Source organism: Pipistrellus hanaki (genome assembly GCF_964339955.1).
Source record: "Pipistrellus hanaki genome assembly, chromosome: 2".
Classification (NCBI taxonomy): Eukaryota; Metazoa; Chordata; class Mammalia; order Chiroptera; family Vespertilionidae; genus Pipistrellus; species Pipistrellus hanaki.
This window is the reverse complement of record NC_140504.1, coordinates 53,688,145-53,707,436: the sequence shown is the minus strand read 5'-3', so window position 1 is coordinate 53,707,436 and position 19,292 is coordinate 53,688,145. Positions and strand designations below refer to the sequence as shown.

At 42.5% G+C, this 19,292-nt stretch overlaps 1 protein-coding gene across 1 annotated transcript; it reads left to right on the top strand.

The window, feature by feature from the left end:
• Positions 1 to 802: 802 nt before the first annotated feature.
• On the top strand, positions 803 to 11,893 carry LOC311618054 (cystatin-A-like; the record flags this gene model as incomplete). Its single annotated transcript, XM_084875206.1, has 3 exons — positions 803 to 887; positions 7,926 to 8,027; positions 11,768 to 11,893. Exons 1-3 carry the CDS (start codon positions 822 to 824, stop codon positions 11,891 to 11,893), a joined length of 294 nt encoding a protein of 97 aa, XP_084731332.1. The 5' UTR covers positions 803 to 821.
• Positions 11,894 to 19,292: the final 7,399 nt, after the last annotated feature.

Genomic DNA, 19,292 nt, shown 5'->3' with positions numbered 1-19,292 from the left:
TTGAATTCCAACCCAAACCGGTTTGACTCAGTGGATACAGTGTGGGCCTGCAGACTGAAGGGTCCCAGGTTGGATTCTGGTCAAGGGCATGTACCTTGGTTGCAGGCACATCCCCAGTGGGGGGAGAGGGGGGTGTGTGAAGGAGGCGGCTGATCAATGATTCTCTCTTAGGTGTTTCTAACTCTCTATCCTCTCTCTTCCTCTCTGTAAAAAAATCAATAAAATATATATATATATATATATTTTTTAAGTTTGAATTCTGGCTAACAGGCTTATAAGTGTTTGTTGCTTTATTCTTTGTTTTTCCTCTATATTTTAAACAGTCCTAGAAATGTAAATAAATGTAAAATACGATTATACAGCCATGGTTCTTTATTTTCTTTATAAAGAATTTTTTTTTACTTTATAAAGTCGAGTAAATTCTACACATTCCGTCTTGATAAAAAATAAAACTTGTGTAAGAGGTTTTCGGGGAACTCTCGCTGTGGCTTCAGATTTCCACTGCTCAGATGCAGCAGGATGGAACCATGCTGAGAGAAATGCAGGGAGTGTGACTCCTGCTAAGGCATGACCCTGGTGCACACCCACTATTCACCCTCAGTCCCTCCTTCCTCTGAATTCCTGTTGGCTGTTCTGTTGAGGAAACAGGAAGACTTGTCTCAAGGCATCCTCATTTCCCTTGTGCCTTTGCTCTTTAGGAAAAATATAGCATTCTGTAGGCAGAGCTTGTGAACAACACCTTCTTTAAAGACAGGAGTCCCCAGGCTTACCTGATCATTTCAGTTTCAGTATCCTGCCCTGCAAAGAAGCAATTAGCCAAAATGTCCCAAGGAGGTTTAAGTGAAACCAAAACTGCCACTCCAGAAGTTCAGAAGATTGCTGATGAGGTGAGTTGATGTAGCCCATGGAGAAAGGTTTGATCCAAAATCTTAGTTCCTAGGTTGGCCCTGGGTGATGTGAGATAACGTGAAAATCAGAACACTGGGAAATGTATAGTTTTGATCAGGCTTTTTTTTTTTTTTTTTTTTTTTTACAACTAAAAGTCTTTTTAGATGAAACCTCTGATAACCCCAATTGTGAGAATGATCTGGAGCAAGCCATGTGCCTTCTCCAGGACTCAGTTTCCCCATTTGTAAAATAATCATTTTTTATTGGATAATCCCTAAAGCTTTTACAATGTATGTTCCTAGGATGAAACTTTTTTCATATCATCAAGTGAAGTCAACGTGTAATTAAAGTCTGAGGTTATTAACAATTTTACAAACTAGACTTCAAACTCACTGCAGAGAAATATTTTCAAATGGTTGCAAAGGCAATCCACTTACAAATTTCCTACACACTTGGCCAAGTAGACAATGTTTTAGTCTTTTTTTTTTTTTAATATATATTTTATTGATTTTGTACAGAGAGGAAGGGAGAGAGATAGAGAGTTAGAAACATCGATGAGAGAGAGTCATCGATCAGCTGCCTCTTGCACACCCCCTATTGGGGATGTGCCCACAACCAAGGTACATGCCCTTGACCAGAATCGAACCCGGGACCCTTCAGTCCCCAAGCCGACGCTCTATCCATTGAGCCAAACCGGTTTTGGCTAGTCTTGCAATATTTAGAAGATGATTAACTAGTAGAAAAGAGAAGTGGAATAGTCTATGCTGATTCTGAAATTGATCATGGTAAAAACAGAACTCAAAATGCTATTTAACAAGTTGATATGTTTTGTTTTTTTTCTAAGTGCTGTTTGACTAGCTATCCCCCATATAATAAAAGTGATTCTATTGCATATTTTATAAAAAGGAAAATATATAAATTACTATTTTAGGTTTGTACCATTTTCTATTTTCTTGTATCATTGTTTCTTCCTTTTCCTCTCCGAAGCTTCATTCTATGACACTGTTGGGCCAACAAGATCAGCTTCTTGTGTAAGTGGAAGAGATGGGATCCCCTGTTAGAGCCCTGAAAAGCTCCCTAAGAGATCAGATGCCTGGAATTCTACCATTCATTCTTTGGGGCTCCATATTTCTCTTCTAAGAGTCCTTTAGAAAAACAAGTACCGTGGAGCTTTCTTTTTCTTGGAGATGATAATGTTAAGTCATCAATAATTTCACTTGAATCCCTATATAAGGTCAGGATTGTCAAACTTGGGCACATGAATCGCCTTGGGGGCTTGTTAAAATGAGATTCTGACTCAAGTAATTCTTCCATGGGCTTGATATTCTGCATTTACAACAAGCTCCCAGGTGAGGCCCGTGCTGCTGCCCATGGCTTCACTAGCCCGCAGGACCGGAGATCTAAAGTATCCTAAGAGACCTATGAGAGATGGCCTTTCTAAACGCAAGGTGATGCCAAAAACTTCTCAATGTCATTTGTGAGGTGAAGATAACATCTCTTGCCCTGCTGATCTCAGAGCTGTAAGGACTAATTGAGATAACTTGCATAAAAATTACTCGGAAAACAAGAAGTAAATAGCATAGGTGAGGCTTCACAATTACTTCAATTTTTTTCTTGAAATCAGCCCTGACCCTGGGAAATTCCTATGAGACTCTTCAAGGATCAGAAATGTAAGAAGTTGGGAGATAACAGATTTAAAATATAGAAAGGCAGAAGATTTTAATGTTAATGATTTTTAAACTTTTATTTATTTTTTATTTTTTAAATATATTTTTCTTGATTTCAAAGAGGAAAGGAGAGGGAGTGATAGAAACATCAATGCTGACAGAGAATCATTGATTGGCTGCCTCCTCAAGCCCCCACACTGGGGATTGAGCCTATAACTTGGGCATGTGCCCTAACAGGGTATCAAACCGTGACCTCTTGGATCGTAAGTCTATGCTCAACCATGGGGCAATTTTAATGATTTTTCAAAGCCTGTCTTGCTTAGCAGCAATTTTTTTTTTTTAAATAAGAAGCTATCAGAAAGCTTTATGGTTAATAACACCCATCTGGTGCTGGATTCGGCAGCACATAGACTAAAGTTCGAACGATACAGAGAAGATTAGCATGGCCCCTATGCAAGGATGACAGGCAAAGTCGTAAAGCGTTCCATATTCTTTTTCAGAAAAAAAAAAATGAAAATAACATCCATCTGTAAGCCAAACCTTAAATTATAAATTTAATTTCAAAGTGTGTTTCTGGCTGCACATCTCAGGCTCCAATCTTGTCGGAGAGTAGAATAAGGGAGGGGTATTTACAATAGCTACATCACCCCAGAAAGGTACTTTGCAGTTATTGTTTTGTTCTTGTTTTTGATATATTTTTATTGATTTCAGATGGGAAGGAATGGGAGAAGGGGGGGGGGAGAGAGAGATCAATGATGAGAGAGAATCACTGATGGGCTGCCTCCTGCACACGCCCCACGGGAGATCGAGTCCACAACCCAGGCAGGTGCCCTTGATCGGAATCAAATTCAAGATCCTTCAGTCCCCAGGCCCACACTCTATCCACTGGGCCAAACCAGCCAGGGCAGTACTTTGCAGTTTTAAAAGCTTTCCCCTCCATTCAGCCTCTCATTTGATCTTTATAACCTCTGGGGCAGGGAGGAAAGGCATCATGCCCATTTTTCAGAGGACAAAGCTGAGATTCAAAAATGTTAATAACCACCTAGTGAAGAAGGCAGCCTATCTCCAGATATCTGACCACCTGCCTTTTCTACCCTACAGTGGCAGGAGCATGGAGAAGTACAGGGGGTGAGGCAAATACCCTGGGAGATAGCATGTGGCAAGAAACTTTGCTCAAGGAAGATGCAAAAACACAGAAAACTGAGGGCATGTATGGGAGTAGGATGGGGTGGGGTGGGACAATTGGGGAGGATGGACACATGAAATCAATATAAAAAAATTTTTAAACAAAATAAAACACAGAAAGCTCACCCATTATAAATCTCTGAATTCATGCCAACAAACAACCACTACAGAACCTTGGGGCTGCCAGAACATTATCTTTGTCACATCCTGTTGGTTCTTTTCCAGAAACACCACAGAGATGGAGCTAGACCTTAGGTCTCCTCAGTTCCTCAACCCTTCCCGTCACCTTGGCCCCTCCAGCTGGTGTCTCAGTTCCTCTCTTAGAAGATCGCAGTCATACTGTGTAAGAAACACCCCAATTTGCTTAGCCACTGCTGATCTCACTCCTCCATCCAATCTCAGACTGTGTCCTCCTTTCTTAAGCCCTCCTCTCTTATGTCAGAGGCCATCACTTCTTGTACACCAGGTGCCTTGCCCCAGAATTCCCCCTTCCCTCAAAACATAGACAACAAATGCCCACAAGTCACCTCTCACCAGCCCTTCTGTACTTTCACGCTGGTACCTAAACGCCCCTTCCTTACTCCCTAAAACTTCCCCAAATATGGCCTATCCATGCTGCCACCATTACCTTTCCATCCATTCTTTCTAAACCATGCGTAATTCATACGATTCTGCAGAATGATTGTAGATAAGATAAAACTCCTGGGTGTTGGGTGCAGCATGGCTGGAAACCTCAGATGCCAGGGAACTAACAAGGTGCCAAGGTCCATGCTCTGCAGCAGTAAGAAATGCTGAACAGCCCGGGGGAGATGTGTTTCACCAGGTCTCCTCCCTGGCAGCAGCCTTCCCCCAGCGGGGGCACGAGCAGTACACCTGCACTGTTTCTTCCAGTGCCTCGGCCACCACCCTGGATGGTGGGCTGAGCAGGGTGAACACCAACTGTGTCCAGCTCAAGGTCTGTCAGTTTTCCATCAGCTCCTGACCACCACTCCTGTTACTCGGGCTACCTATAGCTGTGTCCAATAACGAAGGCTGGGTTGAATCTTACAAGGCTTTATGGAGGAGGCCAGCCAACCAAGAAGACAGGAAGCTTACAAGCATCCCATACCTGTCTTACAGCAAAGTCCAGGGGACAGGATTATAAAGGGGAAGGGGCTAGGGTGAGTCTGGGAGCCCCTGGAGGTCCACAGAATTCAGCTATTGTTCTTGGTCTTCAGACAATGAGATGATGGCTTGACCATGCTTAAGGGTTCTGCTTGCTTGCTGGGTACATTGTACATTGTCCTCAGCTAAGTCACCTCTACCACCTTTCCCGGATCAAAGTGAGTGTACAGTTACACTGGCCTAAGAAATGAAACTTAGAAAAACTTAACCCTCTGTTCTCATATAGGAAACTCAACCCTCTGATTACTTAAGTATAAGTATTCTAGGATTTAAAATCTGATTATTTTTCAGATTAATTCAGGTGCTCTTTCAGATTATAGGATCCTTCGCCCCTCCCCACCCCCCTGTCCCAACTTCACTCCCAGCTGGCATTCACCTCTTAGCAACCATTCTGGGGGCCTCTCAGCACCAAGCTGCTTTCTGAAACAGGTTTCACTCAGCACCTTCTTCCTACTCTCCCCCTTTTTCTGTCCCTCAGCTTCAATCTCATCATCCCAGGTTCATAGCATCCAACACTAGAGCAATACAAATCTGTTTTACTGGAAACAGAGAGCATGGCGACAGGGAATAAGTGAGTAGCCACAGGCTTCGCGTCTGTGAATTCAACCACCCCCAGATCAAAAGTATTTTGGATAAATAATCCCAGAAAGTTCCAAAAAGCAAAACTTGGATTTGCCACTTGCCAAGCTCTATGGCGAAAACACAGGAATGAAGCAAGCGGTAACCTACAGGCAAACATGCGCTGAGTGCAAATACTGCACTACGCTGTCTTACATAAGGGACTTGAGCATCTGCAGATTCGGGCATTTACAGGAGGTCCTGGAACCAATGCTCCTGGATTCTGAGGGACGGGTGTACTGGGAACCTAGAATCGGGGCTCACACTGGGCTAGAAGTCAAGTCACTAGCAGAAGCAAACCAAGACCATCGAAATCAGCTCTCTCATAGAAAACTCTGGACTTACAGACTGCAGTGATACAACGGAAAGGTTACAGGTTTACATATGACAGGTACAAATAAAAACTACTGATACGTGATAAATACACGACCTGTAGCAGTGTCCAATAAGGAAGATCAGAAACCAGAAGGAGGACAGATAGCTGCAACAGATAAATCAAATATTTAAGTTGTCAGGTGAGGAACGGAAAACTTTAAGTAATTATAATTAGTAATTTATCAGCTTTAAGCAGTCATCTTCTCACAACGTCCGGTTCTTTGTAAAAGGTCTAATTAGATAATTTTGGTTTTTGGGTAGAGATTAAACCTTTCCAGCTCTTTCTAATGTTACTGGTACACAGTGTTGGCTGAAAAGGGTTAGAACAGGACAGCAGACAGTAACCCCTTTCCTTACTCAATTTCTCTCTCTACTCTTGCCCATTGTTCTCCTCTCTGTCCTGCACTCACCTCTTCCCATTTCTGGTTTTTTCTCACTCTTTGTCTTCTCCCTTTTTCCATTGGTAGCTTCTTTTATCCATCTCAGGATTACTGGAGAAATGAGTGGTAGGTAGCCCATGAACTGCTTACCCCTCAAAAGTGGTCTGATAATGCCTCGTTTGCAAATGTCTTCATCTTTGAAAACAGCTCTGGTGGCCAAACTGAGGCACCAATAGAAAAATATTCAGCCGAGACCGGTTTGGCTCAATGGATAGAGCGTAGGCTTGGGGACTGAAAGGTCCCGGGTTCGATTCCGGTCAAGGGCATGTACCTTGGTTGCGGGCATATCCCCAGTAGTGGGTGTGCAAGAGGCAGCTGGTCGATGACTCTCTCATCCATTTTTCTAGCTCTCTATCTCCCTTCCTCTCTGTACAAAATCAATAAAATATATATTAAAAAAAAAAAAAGTATTCAAAACACTTAGCCACTGATGGGAAGGCCTGGATGGCCTCGAGAGAACCCTAGATGTACTGGAGGCCTGACCAGAGCTGTGTACGCACATTAAATGCCTTGGGGAAGGGCAGGGAAGCAGGGTTCCAGGAAACAAGGCAGAGCAAGCAACCCATTTATTTCCCTGTAAATAGTAGGAAAGGATTGAGGTGAAAGGCATACAATCATACAAATATAAAGTCAACAGAAGATAGGCAAGGACCGCCTTAGAGATGCCGACAAAACTTTGGAAGTTGAAAACAGATGAACATTGGAAAATGACTGAGCCATCGAGACAGAGCCTAAGGCACAGAGGGGACCATCTGAGCCAGAAGCAAGCAGACTCACATGCAGAACTCCCAACTACCTCAAGCACCAGACACTGACTAAGAGAGTGCTGGTGTGGGGCTAAAGCCAAGAGGATTGCCCAGAGATCTGTATGAGGAGCAGTTAGACTCCTCTCTCACTGTCCTCCATCTTCCTGTCCTCCAGCCCGGCCTCTTCTGGAACTTCACTGTCAGCAGACACTGAGTCAGAGAGACCATGGCGGACGCTAGTATAGGAGGCCCAGCTGAGAGCAGGAATGAAGGACCTACACTGAAAACTTGAATTCGGTAAACATTTCCATATAGGATTTGAGACTTCCTTGCTCCCGTCTCAGGTTTGGTTCAGGAATTCTGGCATCTAATTCTAAGCTTATATTCCTCTATGGTAGGCAGAATGATGGCCATCCACATTTCTGAATCTTGTAAATATGTTACCTTACATGGCAAAGGGACTTGCAGTTGTGATTATATTAAGGATCTTGAGATACTATGTTTGCAATTTTGAGTCAGGATTTTTTTTTAATGAAGTCATAATTATTGCTCTCCCTTTTTTATTAATCAAAGGCATATATAACTATTAGAGCTTTGCCAGTCAAAACATTATCTTATTGCCTTATTACCATATCTCCACATTGAGTTGATGAACATGCAGCCTAAAGCAACAAAATTTGACCTTTCTGTTAGCCCATACATATCTTTCTTTCTTGAAAATAGGAAAGTAGCTCATAGATCTCACTGTCATCATTTAGGAATTTGAGGTTAGAGATGTGTAAATCACATAAATGAAGCCCAACATAGTTTTGATGATGTGTTTCTTCTTTTCTTTTTTTAAGGTTAAGCCACAGCTTGAAGAACAAACAAATGAGACTTATGAAGAATTTAAAGCCATAGAATACAAAACTCAGGTGGTTGCTGGAATGTTTTACTACATCAAGGTTAGAGTTTAACATCCACTTTGGCACTAAAAGACATTGTATTTCTCACTTTATTTGAAGCTCCCTGTCACCTCTAACATATAACCTGGTCCTTTTCCTTGTCCTAAATCAAGATGCCCACCTACCATACTTCCTAAATAGTAAACTCTCAAATTTAAAAGATGATGGTATATTTATACCATTTTTGTTGTTAATTTAGAAAGCCTTCTTATATTGATTCTTAACTTCGTTTCCACAAGTGGTGTAGAAAAGGATCTCATAAAGTACAGGTCCTGTTTAGCTGTGCCGATGGCTGCTTCATATGTGAAGAGGGAGCCTGAAGGCCTGGCGGGGCCAGGTGCTCTGCTGAAGCTTGCTCCACTGCAAAGCATTGTGGTTCTGTGTGTCCTCAATTAAGTGGGACTAAAGGACTGGAATCACTAGCTGGGGAAATAATTTAAAGCACCTTTTCCCTATTTGCATTTTGATTAATATAATTTAAATAAGCTCCACAACTCAAATAAATACTCTATTTTAAATAACTTAAATGAATAGATTAAACTTGTGGCACTGAAGGTTTAGTTTAAAGCAGTAGCACATTAAAAATATATATATATATATTTATTTTAATTGCTTTCAGAGAGGAAGGGAGAGGGAGAGGGAGATAGAAACATCAATGATGAAAGAGAAGCATTGACTGCTGCCTCCTGCACGCCCCACACTGGGGATGGTGCCCCAAACCTGGACATATGCCTCACCCAGAATTGAGCCCTGATCTCCTGATCACTCAACCATTGAGCCATGCCAGCTGGGCCATTAAAATATTATTTTATTAATTACATCTGTATCATGAAGTAAATGATTTATTGATCCAGTTCCAACTGAAGAAAAAACTTGTGTAGTTACTGAGAGGGAACCAATTCAACAAGTCAACCACAGATATTTGGGAGCCATTTTTGTCCTTTTGTATTGAGGAGATGGTAATTCCTTTGTTTGTTTGTTTGCTTGCTTGTTTGTTTGTTTGTTTGTCTTTAGGAGATGGTAATTCTGATTTAATAAATAATGACAGCCCTGTTTGTTTGTTTGTCTTTAGGAGATGGTAACTCTGATTTAATAAATAATGACAGCCCTAGCCAGTTTGGTCAAGGTCACGTGCTCGAGTTGTGGGTTCAATCCCCAGTGTGGGGCATGCAGGAGGCAGCTGATCAATGATTCTCTCCATCATTGATGTTTCTATCCTTCTCTCTCTCCCTTCCTCTCTGAAATCAATAAAAATATATTTTAAAAATAGAAAAATAATGACAGACATTCAAATGTACTTACTTTATCTTTAAATTATTTGACCAGGGCGCTGAAACCGGTTTGGCTCAGTGGATAGAGCGTCGGCTTGGGGACTGAAGGGACCCGGATTCGATTCCGGTCAAGGGCATGTGCCTTGGTTGCGGGCATATCCCCAGTAGGGGGTGTGCAAGAGGCAGCTGATCAATGGCTCTCTCTCATCGATGTTTCTAACTCTCTATCTCTCTCCCTTCCTCTCTGTACAAAATCAATAAAATATATTTTTTTAAAAAATTATTTGACCAGGGCATAGTCTGGCTTACTTCTCTTTAACAAACAACTACTTAAAATAAAAATTTTAAAAAAAAAAATGTGTTTCGCAATGGAAATAGCTTAAGTGGTGTTAAGCAGCTCAGCATGAGAAAATCACAGTACTGGGTCATGTAACTGGATTAGCCCAGTGCTACCAAATTTGAAATCCTGAAATATGCCAGGCCCAGGGGTTGAGCACAGGAATGAGGGCCTGCTTTCTTCATAGCTGGAAAAGAATGCTTTCCAAGGAAAAGGTGATTTTATTCAATAAGAAACATTTCCTCCAAATTAGGATCATTAATACTTTTTAATTAATCTAAGTGCATAACTTTCACATATTAATTAGCACATGTATTTCTTCAAAAACTCATCAGAAAACTATCTTGAAATTTTTCTCCCTTAAGTCACCTGCCAAAAAAAATCAAGAAAAAGATCACCTGTCCAGTCTTAACCAGAGTCTCTTCTCTTCCCTTCCCTTTTCTTTCCCTATCCTTTTTCCTTCCCTCCTCCTTTCTTCTGCTATCAAATTTCTCCTATTGGATTAAAGCCACGGACCCCAATTTCCTCAGACTTCCTGTCAGTCTAGCTGTTAATCCCTTTGCTCTGAGCCACTCTTGATTTAAGGTCTTGCTGGTGATGTGACCTTCTCTGTTCTTTCTCAAGTACCATCCAGAGGCAGGTGGTTTATACTTATTTTTTAAATTTTCTTTATTGATTAAGATATTATATTTGTGCCCTTATCCCTTCATACTTATTATTTTGCCTACTATATATTGGACAGATACTCAGCTACCAAGTTCAATAGTGCCAGTGATTTCTAATACTATTATTTTTAAATATATTTTTATTGATTTTTTACAGAGAGAAAGAGAGAGGGATAGAGAGAATCATCAATCAGCTGCTTCTTGCACACCCCCTACTGGGGATGTGCCCGCAACCAATGTACATGCCCTTGACCGGAATTGAACCCGGGACCTTTCAGTTCTCAGGCCGACGCTCTATCCATTGAGCCAAACCGGTTTCGGCGGTGCCAGTGATTTCTGATATTCTTGTATGAATGCCAGTTTAATGGGGATTATAAAATTTTATCATTCAGTAAGATGTTTGAAGTAGAGTTTTAATTTAATCACATTTTCTAAATGTTACAATAATTGTTATATTTTATTAAATTCATTTTCTATTAAAAAAAGAAAAAGGTGAGTGATAAGAAGGAATTATTGTGAGGTTAGTCCTGGGTTAGAACCCTTGCATAACTTGTTCTACTAGTCAAAACCTGTGTGATTGCAGCTGCTCATCTTCTCTGAGCCTTCATTCCCTTATCTGCACAAAGCAGATAATAACCTATTTTTGCAGGGTTTTGTGTGGTAAATGAACCAAAAATTTACTGAGCATGTAGAATGTACCAGGCACTGTTCCAAGAGCTGGGCTTGTATAATCTCATCTAATCCTCTCAACAAATATATTGGATAAGTATGACTATTTTTCTTGTATTACTGATGAGACAATTGAACCCTGGGAAAGTGAAGTAACTAACAATAAAAGCAGAACTCAGCCCTAGCCATCCATTTTGGCTCAGTGGATAGTGCATCAGCCTGCAGACTGTTCAATTCCAGTCAAGGACACATGCCTGTGTTGCAGGCTTGATCCCCAGTAGGGGACATACAGGAGCCAGCAGGTCAATGACTCTTTCTTATCATTGATGTTTCTATCTCTCTCTTCCTCTCCCTTCCTCTGTGAAGTCAATTAAAAAAAAAAAAAAAAGCATAACCCAGGGAGTCTGATGTTTAACTATTGCCTCCAATAGTATATGCTAAGGACAATTCTGCATTTCTTCTTCCTTCTTAAATCAGGTGGCAAATAAAGTGTTCCGATTTGGGAGTCAGAATCACCAAAAAGGTTGTCACTTGTTTTTTGCTCTGTGCATCTTCGAAAATGAAATGCCCAGATTATAGTCAAATATAAAATAAAACACACCTTAGGGCCTAAGCCTCTTGCCATGCCTTTAACCTGCCCGCTCTCTCATAATTAAGGTAACAGGCTTATGAAAGCCAGGGGTCTAAGAATGCTGTTCCAGAAAAGCCACTGCAGTGAGATCTTGAGAGGCCTATAGATTCTCACTTGTCATAGATCCATGCAAATAAACCTCCTTTCCCCCCTTTTTTATCTTTCAGGTGCGGGTAGGTCGTGATCGTTACATTCACATAAAAGTATTCCAATCTCTTCAACAGCAGCAGTCTTTCAAACTCACTGGTTACCAGACAGACAAAAGCAAGGATGATGAGCTGACGGGCTTTTAGCAGAATGTTCAAAAAGCCTTTGGATTCCTTCCATTAATGATGGAATTGCTAATAAATGCAACTATCAATAAAGAAACCTTCCTTTTTAAATAAAGTAATCCTTTCAACTATCTATTGCATTAAATAGTAATGACCTTTTCTTTCTCAAAATCAATGTTATTGCATTAGAGCAAAAATTCCATACAAATTGATGTCAATTGGAAATCTTGTAAAAATTGGTCAGGCCTAAGCAACTGACTAAAGGATAATACTACCCCCACCATGAGCCCCCAGGGCCCTCTGGTTGCTGAGAATCTGACAAACCATCTTCACTCTCACATTTCAAATTTAAATCAGGTGTTTTACAAAACATTTAATTTTGAAACAATCTCAAACTTATAGACAAGTTACAAAAAACCTTTTTTTTTTGAACATTTGAGAGTAAGTTACCTATAATAATGCCTCATCACCAATAACTACTTTATTTTGTATTTCCTACAAACTGGTGTAGTCTCCTGAATAACTGATATCCAACCACCAAAATCAGGAAATTAACACTGATCCATTTTCTTGCATTTTATCACTAGATAACATTCAAATTTCCCTAGTCATCCCCAATGTGTCCTTTATTGCAAAACTAGAGGCCCAATGCATGAGATTCATGCCAGGGGCTCGGCCCTCACAGCACCAGCTTCGCCCAGAAGATGATCCGAATGGTTGTCTGGACAATCGTTCTGCTGTTCAGCCATCCGGTCTAATTAGCATATTATGCTTTTACTTGTGAACTGGTTCACGAAATTCATGAGGTGGGGAGTGGTGTCCTTTAGCCTGGTCTGCACACTCTCCAATCTGGGACCCCTCAAAGGATGTCCTACTGCCGGTTTACAGGGATTGGGCCTAAACCGGCAGTCAGACATCCCTCTTGCAATTCGGGAGACTGCTGGCCCTTAACCTCTCTCCTGCCTGCCTGTCTGCCTCATTGATTGCCCGTAACCACTCTGCATGCCAGCCTGCTTGCCCCAACTGACCCCTGTCACCCCCAAATACCTCCCCACCAGCCTGATCACCCCCAACTTCCCCCTGAGCCAGTGTGCTTGCCCCCACCTCCCCTCCCCACTGGCCTGCTCACCTTCAACTGCCTCCCTGCTGACATGCTCCACTGTGCTGATCACTCCCAACTGACCCCCCCTGCTGGTCTGCTCACCCCCAACTGCCCCATGTGCCAGCCTGATCACCCACAACTGCTGTCCCATCCTGGCCTGATCACCCACAATTGCCTTCCCCTCTTGGCCTCTAACTGCCTCTACCTCAGCCCCACCACCATGGCTTTGTCCAAAAGAACATCTGGAAGGTTTCCTGGAAGGTTTCCCAGTCTAATTAGCATATTACTCTTTTATTAGTATAGATAGATACCTGGTGCATAGGTGGGGGCCAGCTGGTTTGCTCTGAATGGTGTCCTAGATCAGGGTGGGGATTCCCTCAATGCTTGGGGGAGGCCTGGGTGAGGGGTCTGTGGTGGTTTGCAGGCTGGCTATGCCCCGATGGGTGAGGGTTCTCATTTGGGGGCCTGGCCAGCCTGGGTGAGGGACTGATGGCTGTTTGCAGGCTGGCGACCCAGGCTCCCAGGCCCTCCTTCGGCAGCAGCCAGAGCAGTTTTTTAATCCACTCATCTGCTGATGGGCTGTTTCCAAATCTTAGCTATTATAAATTGTGCCGCTATGAACATAGGGTGCATATATCCTTTCTGATTGGTGCTTCTAGTTTTTTGGGATATATTCCTAGAAATGGGATCACTGGGTCAAATGGGAGTCCCATTTTCAGTTTTTTGAGCAAACTCCATACTGTTTCCACAGTGGCTGCACCAGTCTGCATTGCACAAGAGTTCCTTTTTCTCTGCATCCTCTCTAGCACTTGTCATTTATTGATTTGTTGATGATAACCATTCTGACAGGTGTAAGATGGTACCTCTCTGTCATTTTTATTTGCATCGCTCAGATAATTAGTGACTTTGAGCATGTTTTCATATGTCTTTCAACCTTCTGTATGTCCTTTTTCAAAAAGTATCTATTTAGGTCCATTGCCCATCTTTTGATTGGATTGTTTATCTTCCTTTTGTTAAGTTGTGTGAGTTCCCTGTGTATGTTGGAGAATAACCTTTATTAGAGATAACATTGAAAGCCTAAAGATTTTGATTGTCCAGAGAACCTTTTTTGCCCAGGACATGTCACAGGACACTGGCCAACTTAATGTTTGGCTGTGTTGGGCCTACTGCCCAACTCTGATGAATCAGCATAGTGTGAAATGGGCTTTCAGTGGCTGCTCTTTCAGTAGCAGCTGTAGGCCAAAGTTTCCCCTTATAAAAGGGCTCTGGTGTGGCAGGTATCTGATTCATGTGACAAGTGTATGGATGGATTGATGGATGGATGGACAGATAGTCAGGAATACTTTGTCCTCAGAAAAGCAAGGCATGATTTATCAGTGGGAGAGAGATTCAATGTGGGTTGAACAATTAAGCAAAAAGATAACTGCATTTGTATGTTAACATGTTTCATTGAGATCTGACCTCAGTCCTTAGGAACCAAGTAATGGGCAGATCCTGGATGAACTGGCTATTAATGACAAGTCTTCCTTCTTAGGGAAATGAGATGACTTTCCTCCAAAATTCCTGCACATAATTCTGGCTGTTCCTTTATAGAAGCTCTGATCTTCTCTAGCTTTTCCCTATTAGAATTTTCCAAGGTTCATCTCATATATATGGCGATATATATATATATATATATATATATATATATATATATATATATATATATAGCTAATGTGCTAAGTGTTCTTCCCACGGTCCAACCAGTCGCTATGATGTGTACTGACCACCAGGGGGCAATGACACACACTGGTCATTTACAGAGAAATGGCACCAACAAAGCAAAACTCAGCTCTCCCCATGTGAGACACAGGCCACACCACCATCCTGGAGCTACAGTCCACCAAATTGCAGCCGATGCTGCCATGGTGCAAAATGCAGCCCACAGCCCAGCCCAGTCCAGCATGTAAGCGATGGCTGTGGGCACTGGATAGTGATGTCACATTTTTGTTTTTTGTTTTAATATATTTTTATTGATTTCAGAGAGGAAGGAAGAAGGAGAGATAGAAACATCAATGATGAGAGAGAATCATCACTCGGCTGCCTCCTGCACATCCCCCAGTGGGGATCAAGCCCTCAACCCAGGCATGTACCCTTGACTGGAATTGAACCTGGGACCCTTAAATCTGCATGCTGATGTTCTGTCCACCGAGCCAAACCGCTAGGGCCGATGTCACATTTTTGTTGACATTCTGAAGCCAAATTTGTCAACAGAATGTATCTGAAGACCAACAATTGTCACAACGTACCTCTGAAGCTGAAAGGAAGCGACGTTGTTGACAGAATATGTCTGAAGAACAGTCACCAACAAGTACTACCAATACTGGTAGGAACTGCGTTCATAGCAAAAATGAGGATGCAATTATCAAACACAGTTGTGGTGGAATGACTGTTACATGTCAATTTTACCTGTCCCTAAGTTCCTCCAATGAAAAAACATCTAATGAAAAATGTACTCAATGTTGTAGCAAAGGCAAAGTTTGTCCAAATGATATAAATTTTCCAGAATACCCAGCATAGTTTTAAAAATTAATGATAAGTAAAGATTCTGACAGTAAAAATATCATGGAAAATATTCATTGTTATAGCATGTTGTTATTGTGGGTTTCTTTTTATCAATCAATTTATATATTATTTTCATGTACCTTTTACTAATTTTATTTCATCTCTGACACTTCTATTATAGAAAAACAGCAAATAGTGATATTAAAATATTTCTTCTAATTAATTTCCTTTCAATGTGCACGAATTCGTGCACTGGGCGATTAATCTCATATAAAGTATGTAGAATGGTGCCTAATTTGTAGTAAGCACTGAGAAAACAAGTTATTAGTAACAGTATACTCTTCATTCATTGAATAAATATTTGAACAGTGCTCACCTATGGGGCAGTATTTAACAGAATTTTAAATATAGAGACTTAACCGAATAGGTTAACCACTCTTACTACACCCCTGAATGAACAGATAAAAACCCCTGCTCTCACTTAATAACAAGTTTGGAGACACAGCCTGGGGCTGGAAAGGCAACCCCCAGTTATTTAGGATCCAGTTTCCCGGGCTCCGAAACAACAAGATGTTTCCAAACAGATGGATTGTGAGGTCCAACAGCTTCCTGGTCCCTCTTCTTTTCCTTCCTCCTCTGTCCCCTCATACCCAAGCCCTGCCCCACCCAACCAGAATTGTCCTTTCTTTCTCTGTCTCATGGGGTGCATCCTCATATCTCCTACTTTCTAATGGAGGGTACCCAGAAAGGCACTAATATTTGAAAGTGATATATTAAAAACTATGCCTAGCCAGCTCTAGTCAGTTTGGCTCAGTGGATAGAATGTTGGCCTGTGGGCTGAAGAGCCCAGGTTCGATTCCGTCCAAGGGCACATACCTAGGTTGCCGGCTTGATCCCCAGTGTGGGGTGTGCAGGAGGCAGCTGATTGATGATTCTCTCTCATCATTTATGTTTCTATCTCTCTCTCCCTCTTCCTTCCTCTCTGAAATCAATAAAGAATATAATTTTTCTTTAATATGTCTAGCCTGCTAGCCCTGGCTGCAAATCAACATTTAGGGACAGGCCACTAACTCACGTGGAAAACAGTGATTCTAGAACAACAGTCCTCCAACTTTTTCAGAAAGGGCGCATCAGAAAACAGTGGAGCTTTAAAAACTCGGAGTGCAGAGCCCTACCCCAGTTCTTCTCAGCAGGTCTGAAGGGGCCCCAGGAATTTGCATTTCTGCACATTACCAAATGATGCTGTTATAGACAGGGGCAAGGCTGCATTTTCTGTTTTGTCCTCTGGTTAAAGACATTTTGCATGTGAACAAGATGTCAGGAGGACCGGCCACCTTTCCAAGATCCCCTGGCACTTTAGAAGCACACGTTTACAAACAACAAACATGTTCATTCGAAATCCTGACATCCTTCATTTACCCTGTGCATGCTGAAACAGCTCCTCTTGAGCACCTTAACTTAGCAACCAAGGCTGACTCATTTCAGGAATTTGGAAATCCAGCAGGAGGTGACTTCAGAGAACTGGCCAGGCCCAAACCTCAACAACAAGAAATAAAACAGCCCAGCTGGCATGGCTCAGTGGTTGAGCTTTATGACCTATGATACAGGGGTCTTCAAACTATGGCCCATGGGCCACATGCGGCCTGCAGAGGAGTCTGATCCGGCCCGCCAGGTTTTTTGGGCAGTGAGCGCAGCCGAGGTGTTACAGTAGGAATTAGTAGTTCATATAGTCCGGCCCTCCAGCTCTCTGAGGGACCGTGATCTGGCCCCCACTTTAAAAAGTTTGAGGACCCCTGATAGAAGGTTGGTTGGATTCCCAGTCAGGGCATATGCTCAGGTTGCAGACACAATCCTCATTAGGGGGCACGTGCAGAAGGCCACCCTAACCATACCCCAGGTAGAAAAGAGGAAAGGACAATGCCTTTATCAGGAAAGTAAGTTTCTCAGAAATGCTTTAGCAGCCAAAACTGCCTCACTGCTATCTGGAGCTACAAAGGAAGCCGGGCACACTACCACTCCAGACAAAATCGGGATTCGTTTTGGTCAGGAAGGGGGAATGGATATAAGAAAGAGAACTAGCAGTATTTGAGGCTTATCCAGGCCAGGCATTGAGAATCACAATGCCAGCCGGGACCAGTTTGGTTCAGTGGAGAGAGCGTCCGCCTGCGGACTGAAAGGTCCTGGGTTCGATTCCGGGCAAGGGCATGTACCTTGGTTGCGGGCACATCCCCAGTAGGGGGTGTGCAAGAGGCAGCTGATCAATGATTCTCTCTCGTCGATGTTTCTAACTCTCTATCCCTCTCTCTTCCTCTCTGTGAAAATTCAATAAAATATATTTTAAAGAGAGAGAGAGAGAGAGAGAGGGAGGGAGGGAGAGAGAGAGAGAGAGAGAGAGAGAGAGAGAGAGAGAGAGAGAGAGAGAGAGAGAGAGAGAATCACAGTGCCAGACCTCAAAAGTTGGCAAGGGAGAGGAAAGCAGCCATGGAGAAGCAAGGTGAAGATCATGAAAGAGGTGCTGCTCTTGGGAGCATTTAAAAGGGACTCCTAACCCGTATTTGAGAGGTCAGGAAAGGCTTGCTGAAAAGAAGTGCTAGTTGAGACATGAAGTAGGACAGGGAAGAGAGAGCATGTGCAGAAGTTCAGAGGGGAGAATGGGTCTTTTCTGGGAACTGAGTGATGCCCTATTGGTACAGAGGAGAGTGTAGGCAGAGAGCTGTGAAGTAGGGGGTAAGCAGGAACCACAGTACCAAGGACTTTGCAAGCCATTTAAAGAAATTGATGCTAATCTCCAAGGCAGTGAGAAGCCACTGAGAAATTTTAATTAGGAGGCAGATTTTTGCTTATTTGTTTTAAAAAATGAAATGGGAAAAGAAAATCAATCTACAGCAATTATCTTTACAGCCAGTGGATTTGCTGTCCTGTCCTAGTGTCCAGGAGACCCAAAAATTCCTCTAGACCAATCCTTTCCCCTTTCACAAGGTGGCCCTCAGCTGGCTGGCCACTGCATTTAGAAGCTGGGAGCTCTTCACTTAAACTCTTACTAAGATTTTGGGTTTCCTTCCCTACATAACGCGCTGGGGTAGTTTAGGTTCCTTGGAAAATTCTCCCCCTATAAGGAGCAAGCACTTTTTTACTTCTTTATTCTTCAACTAGAGGCCTGATGCATGAATATTCGTGCAAGAATGGGCCTTCCTTCCCCTGGCTGCTGGCACTGCCTTTGCTCCAGTCCTGAGCCGCCTTTCCGCCTTCCCACACTGCCCAGAGGCCTGGAGTGGTGCAGAACACCTGCATCACCACCATGGCGACAATGCAAGCGTCCTGCTCCTGGCCACTCAGTGTCCATATCCAAATTAACCCACCACTTTTGTTGGGTCAATTTGTATACTCACTCCTGAGTGGCTGGTGAATGACATGAATGTACAATTTGCATCGTTCTCCTTTATTAGTGTAAATGTTCATGCTCAACTATACAAGTTGTTTATTAAAGAGTCAATCAAGCCAAAACCGGTTTGGCTCAGTGGATAGAGTGCTGGCCTGCGGACTGAGGGGTCCCGGGTTCAATTCCGGTCATGGGCATGTACATTGGTTGCAGGCTCATCCCCAGTGGTTGGTGTGCAGGAGACAGCTGGTCAATGTTTCTCTCTCATTGATGTTTCTAGATTTTTAATCCTCTCCCTTCCTCTCTGTAAAAAATCAATAAAGTATATATATTTTTAAAAAGAGTCAATCAAGGATAACTATAAGGCTAAGTACATATGGAAATCATGAGCTATC